This window comes from Thermobia domestica, chromosome 18 (assembly GCF_964235325.1).
Source record: "Thermobia domestica chromosome 18, izTheDome1.hap1.1, whole genome shotgun sequence".
NCBI lineage: Eukaryota > Metazoa > Arthropoda > Insecta > Zygentoma > Lepismatidae > Thermobia > Thermobia domestica.
In genome coordinates this window covers 123,310,452-123,316,451 of record NC_137471.1, presented here as the reverse complement: position 1 = coordinate 123,316,451, position 6,000 = coordinate 123,310,452, and the positions used below count along the sequence as shown (strand labels likewise).

Below are 6,000 nucleotides of genomic sequence, written 5' to 3'. Positions count from 1 at the left end.
AATCGGCGCCCCTGTCTAAATCTGGTGGGTACGAAAATAATTCCTCATAATTACAAGGATGTGTAGTAAAAATAATGTACAATAGAATACTAGATTTTAAGCCATTAAGAGTCGTTCTTTTTTATAACAAAGTCATTATTTGCCAGTATACAACATGCTTAATCATTATGCACCGCTATTTTTGTTTTCCATATGGGAGAAAAATTCCAAATCCGGCGACCGAATGCAACTTCTGAATGCTTTAATAGATATTAGAAAGACAAATAAACAAACAAAAGGATACTAACGTCATTATAAAGTACCTACCATATTTTTGTACTTTTATTTATACTTTCGAGATATACCTCCCAGCGAAAAGAAAAGGAAATATTAAGGAAGGGACCACAAAGTCCTGAGCCAGAGAAAAAAATGACCAGGATATGGCTACTCTGATTTGTATTTATATTCATTTTTACGGGCCCGAGACAGACGAAACAACGAAGGGGAAGGGTGATAAAATTGATAGTAAGCATGATTGAGGAAATGTATGGACTTTTGGAAGATTAGATTAATAGTCTCATTAAATTATAAAGAACATATAAACAGCGATTGCTGTGAACATATGGTGCAAGTGTTAAATGTTAGAACGTTTGTATTTGATGGTTGTGTCAAATACTGTGTTTATGCTTAACAATGATCCAGGTTAAAGGATACAGCTGATGCAGTTCCCTGGACCTTCTCAGCAAGTGATTCATGGTCAAAACGCATGCGTGCATGAAAGTGAAAACATTTGAATTTGTTGGGAAAATTATAGAAGTACTAACTTGTGGCTTGTGCGAAAATATGCTCGAAAGTGAACACTTGATAGATAAGCAGTGGTGGTTTCTATTTGTTGTTTATTTACTAGGTACTTTCTATGCAATAGATAAAAGGAGAGAAAGTAACGAGGTTCTCATGTTCTACTAGATCGCATAATCCTTTGTGACGTCTTCTTTCTCAAGGAAGAATATAACAAATATTTAGCAAGACAATGATGGAGTTACTACTTGCAGCATTTTCCATAATTTCTTCATTTGTGCTTGTTCTTATTTTAGTTGGCTTCGGTAAGTGTAGTAATTAGAAAATAAATGGAACTGGAAAACAGAAGTGCAAGGATGATTGTTCAAAATTTCTGTAAGGATAAAACATTACGTTCAATCTTTATGGCTACATTGAAAAATATTCAGCAGATACAATACAGCTTATTTGGGCATTACTCGAGCAGACGATTCTACCAAAGTTAGACAGTTTTCTTACATTTTTGGGTTAGGTTCGGATCGTCAAGACATTACTCGAGCAGACAGGCGTTTACATTTTCTGTTTGGTAGAACTGGCTGCATTACTGCTGTATCGCCGGACCACACGAAAATCGAGAAAAATGGGGAATATTATTTAGTTTCTTTCCCAAAATACTAGGTTCTGACCCTGGCACACTAGGTAGTGATTATTGTTCTAAATACAGTGTGCATGTACGACATAAAAACAGTGCATAAAACACGAACGAAATTGTGCTAGGCGGCCACTAAAAAGCACGAATGCTATCTAATCTAGTCAGGGCAGAAGCGCAGCAGGGGCCCGAGAGCTAGCGAGCGGGTGCGTCCGTAGGGAGCAGGCGCGTCAGTGGCGGTGGGAATACGTATAAACAAGGATAATGGAAAAACACTTTATATATCATAAAGTGTATGGCTTACATGATGCACAGCTTTTTGGGAGATACTAAGTGCTATTCAAACAAGTATCAAAATGTACAAAATTACGTTAGATTAGATTAGGTTTGGCTACATAGTCCTTTGTTTGGGTTAAGTGCCGTAAGAAAATTTCCTTAGGAAATCAGTTATTTGCGAATGGACAAAATATTAGAGGTTACTGTAACCTATTACTATGGATTTCGTGCGAAGTTTTCCTGCTCTCTTTAATTCCACATAGTCCATTCATGGTTAACAACTTTGTGATTATGCAGTTTGAAAAGGTAAAATAAGACGTCTGGGGATCAAACGCGTTCTTCAGCCTTTAATCTAATGTTACATAGTCTAGTGTAGTAACTGACATAATGCACCGAACACCCGGTTTCAACACACATCTGGTTGCATGTAATAGGAAAAAAAAAAAAAAAAAAAAAAAAACTAGAGGTACTCAATTTGTGCAGGTCAAGTTTAGGCACACCACTCGAAATAATGGTGAAAAATTATAATTCGGGTTACGACTTACTATCTAAATCTTAATTCAATTTGTTTTTGGGCAAAGTTTCGACGTGAATCACTTGATTTTGACTGATTTGTTGCAAATATAGTTTCTGCTTACCAAGTTACATTGGAAAGAAAGGAAAATGTGGTACCATCTGTTGGTGACTAGCATCCTTTTAAACTTTTCTTAGTAGTAGAGTTGTATGTTCAAGTGTAATTTTGTAACGAATAGACCGAATTATATAAAAATAAGTCCTGACTGACTGATCAACGCTCAGGCCAAACAGCTTAAGCTAGAAACTTGAAATTTGGACAGCGCATAGGATTTGTGACGTAAAGTCCCATTGAGGAAAAGTTTGTGCAATTCTACGGGATATGGGGGAAGAGAGGTGACAATTATTATCTTAAAATCTCTGAAATTTAGTGACATGAAATTTGATATTTAAATTTTTGAATAAAATAATTAGAGACATATTTCGGCGTTGTTTGATATTTCTCCTATAGGGAAAGAAAAAGGCGGGTAGAAAAGAAAAGAGTCAGGGCTGCATTGTTAAAATGAGATGACCATATCTCGAAATTTGCTAAGGTTAGAGGCTTGAATGCTGGTATTTAAACTTCTCATTAAAAATAATTAAAAATGTGTTTCAGCCTTCTATTCTTTTGTATTTTTCCTAGAAGTGAAGAAAAAATATTCGGGGTTCCGGTTATTAAAATAAGATAGCCATATGAAAATCTCTTAAGCTTAGAAGCATGACAATCGGTATTTAGGCTTTTAATTTAAAATAATTAAAGACGTGTTCCAGGGTTTCTTTTAGAAGGGAAGAAAAAGGGCGGAGGTTGTAACTGTTAAAATAACATACCCATATCTCGAATTCCTTCGAGAGTAGAGACGTTTTTGATGTTTCCTGTAGGATGGAAGAGAGGACGTTGACAATTGCAATTGTTATAATAAGATAGCCCTGTCTCGAAATTTCTTAAGATAGACATATGTTAGGGACATAAAAAGTGCGAGGCCGGAGGGAGAACAAACGCGGGAGTCTGGCGGCGAAGTTCTAAGCTAGCCAAAAGCTAGTATACATCTTTGGTTTAAAGGCCGATCCATATTATACGAAATTAGTGTGTGTGTGAACTATTGGAGTAGCAAGATAAATAGAAAAAGGAGAAAAATTGGTTGATTCCGCTGATGCCCTCCCTCTCCCTAATCGCAGGAACATGAACTCGTTTTGAACGTTATTTTCCTGATTACTTATGGTTATGTTTTACTCTACTAACAATTACTCCTGTTTCATTTCCCAGCTTCAGTTGTAATTGTTATTCTGACATTTTTGTTAATTTCGTACTTTCTTTATTCTTCATTAAATAAGTATGCCTTTATATTGTGTTTCCGAGTAAGGTTCTAAAACATAGGTTTCCCTTACCATTTAGCTGTAATATAGACAGAAAACAATGTGCCCTGCGGAGCTCTAACCAGCCTTCACTCGCTGACGCTCGCTCGGCAGTACTATGTGAATTAAATATTAAACTTTAGTACAGAAAAGAACCAACCTAGTTACTAATCTATTTTTTGGGTAGCTACGTTCTAGAACTCTCCCGTGTTTCTGCGCTAAAGTAGTGCCTTGCAACTGGATCACTATTGCGAACTCCGAACATATTCCATAAAAATTAATGTGCAAAATAAACAAATCAATTTGTGCTAGGTTGCCACTAGAAAATAGGAGTATAACTAATTTGTTGCAGTGGAGGGGCCGCAGTGGCTGAATGTTATAGTGTTCTCCTCTGGTGCATGCGGTCCTGGGTTCGATCCTAGCCCGCGCCAAGTGAGCTTTGTGGTGGACAAACGCTGTGTGTGTGTGTTTTCTCAGGATTCTCCTGTTTCCTCCCACTTTCTTGATTCCACTATTTCTTTCATTTCTCATCTTTAGTCTCGCTGGCATAACCGTGTGACGTGGAACTTCAAGATTTCATTTCATTTTCGTTTCGTTACAGTGGAGCATCGAAGGCAGCAATACCTTATTATACCTCTATAACTATTACATCATACACTTCCTAGATTAATGACTAAGACAATAGATTTGAAACACTAACACATTATGCTCTATTGTCGGTTTACGCAATATGGCCTCACTATACGCCTTTACATATTCCAATAATGAACTTAATTTTTCTCCTACAGTGATGAGTTTCATTACTTTTTTTTTTCCATCTCTCGGCTAAATTTCGTTTAATTCACTAAGTTATTCGTAGATTTTTGTAATTTATGAGATCCATCTCTGGAACTTAACTTGAAAAATTAACCAAACTTAAAACAAAAATTAACCGATTTCAATAAAGGAATATAAGGCATTAACCGACCCTTAAAAAGCAAAAGTCTATTAATATATATATATATATGAAAGAAGAGCTTTATTAAAACTGAAATACAAAGAAAATTTTGGCTTACTACACCTCTCATGTTGCAGTTCGTCTTCATGGGAATCGGAAAGTTTGGTGGTTTAAAAGTATTATGCGGCAAATGGCGCTGTACCTTTACAGATAAAGTATGTTGGCTGCAGTTATATGAGAGACACCCATCACCTGCCAGGTAGTTACAACAACCTTACGTCAGGGCAGGGCGAAGAAGGAGAACTCGGGTGGGTGTGCGTCCGAAGAGGGAAGGCCGTTAAGGTAAACTCAGTATGCGCACAAAGAAAGCTTTGTTTTCTTCTTTTTCTAATACAATTTCTTTTATGGTTAAAATAGTGCCTTTCTTTTGTGTTTGCATAAGAATACTGATTGGACGGAAAATGCGAAGGTTACAAAATTTCTAACTATGATAATAAATAATAATAATAATAAGTAGACGTGAGTAGAGATGCAAAGAAGGCGGCTTTTTGAATCGATGGTTTTTTGCACATAAAAAGCCGGCTTTTTTTTAAAAAAAAAAAAGAATTCTGGAAATTTTGGCTTTTTTCATTTTCATGATTTTTCTGTTTAAATAGCTTTCTTATAGTATACTTTAGAGTTCAATAAGATTTCATGACCTAAATACCATATTTCGTTCTGGAATTCACCATCATGATGGATGGAGCACATGGTTTATGAATTAAAGTAAACATAAAGTACGTAGTATTTGAGGGCAATTTTAGAAGCTATTTAACTTTATTTTAACTTCTGAATTAATTCTTGTAGCTTAGTGCTCTAGCTTCTAGCACATAATCAAACTTATATTTTTCAATATATCCATCAGAGCGTACGTTTTTCAATATATCTGTCAGAGCGTACTCCGTTATACTGTAGCTGTGCAATGATTTAACAATAATCTTCCGGACACAACCTTAAATACCATTTGATAGAAATAATCAGTATCGGATTTAGAAAAATATTTGGGAGGGGTTTTTCTGAATAATGTTTGGACTTTCTAAAAATTCCTAACTTTTATTTTTTTGTTCTCTAGGTGATGTCTCCCGAATAAGTTTCATTAAAACAGGTTTTATTGGAACTGGCTGAGGCACACTATTTCCATGATTTATCATGTACTGAATTATTTTTTTCTTTTGGCCACTGCATATTAGGAATTGGGTTGAGAATTCGCGAGTGGTATCTGGCATTGTCCATCACTATAACTGATGGCTCTTCCAATCGGTGTAACACAGAATTAACAAACCATTCCTCGAAAACCTTGGAGGCCATCGTGCCATGGTAGTCGGCTGGGACATTTAACATGTTTTGATATGTTACTAGAAGAGCGTCTTGAACAAACCCATTTCGCCCACCACAGTGCACAATTACAATTCTTTCTCTTTTTAACGCAGGAGTTGCA

At 36.0% G+C, this 6,000-nt stretch overlaps 1 protein-coding gene across 5 annotated transcripts in view; it reads left to right on the top strand.

Annotated features, from left to right (window-relative positions):
- The first annotated feature begins 444 nt into the window (after window positions 1–444).
- Window positions 445–6,000, top strand: part of LOC145676086 (small integral membrane protein 13) — a 52,885-nt gene continuing 47,329 nt past the window's right edge. For 3 of the 5 annotated variants that reach the window (XR_014129280.1, XR_014129281.1, XR_014129279.1), the window contains exon 1: window positions 447–1,082. Coding sequence is in view for 1 of the 5 variants with exons in the window: in XM_081746962.1 (XP_081603088.1) it covers window positions 1,010–1,082 (73 nt within the window). In the remaining 4 variants the exon portion in view is untranslated. Of the gene's footprint in view, window positions 1,083–6,000 lie in introns of all 5 variants that reach the window. The other 2 variants (XM_081746962.1, XR_014129282.1) reach the window with 2 other exon arrangements.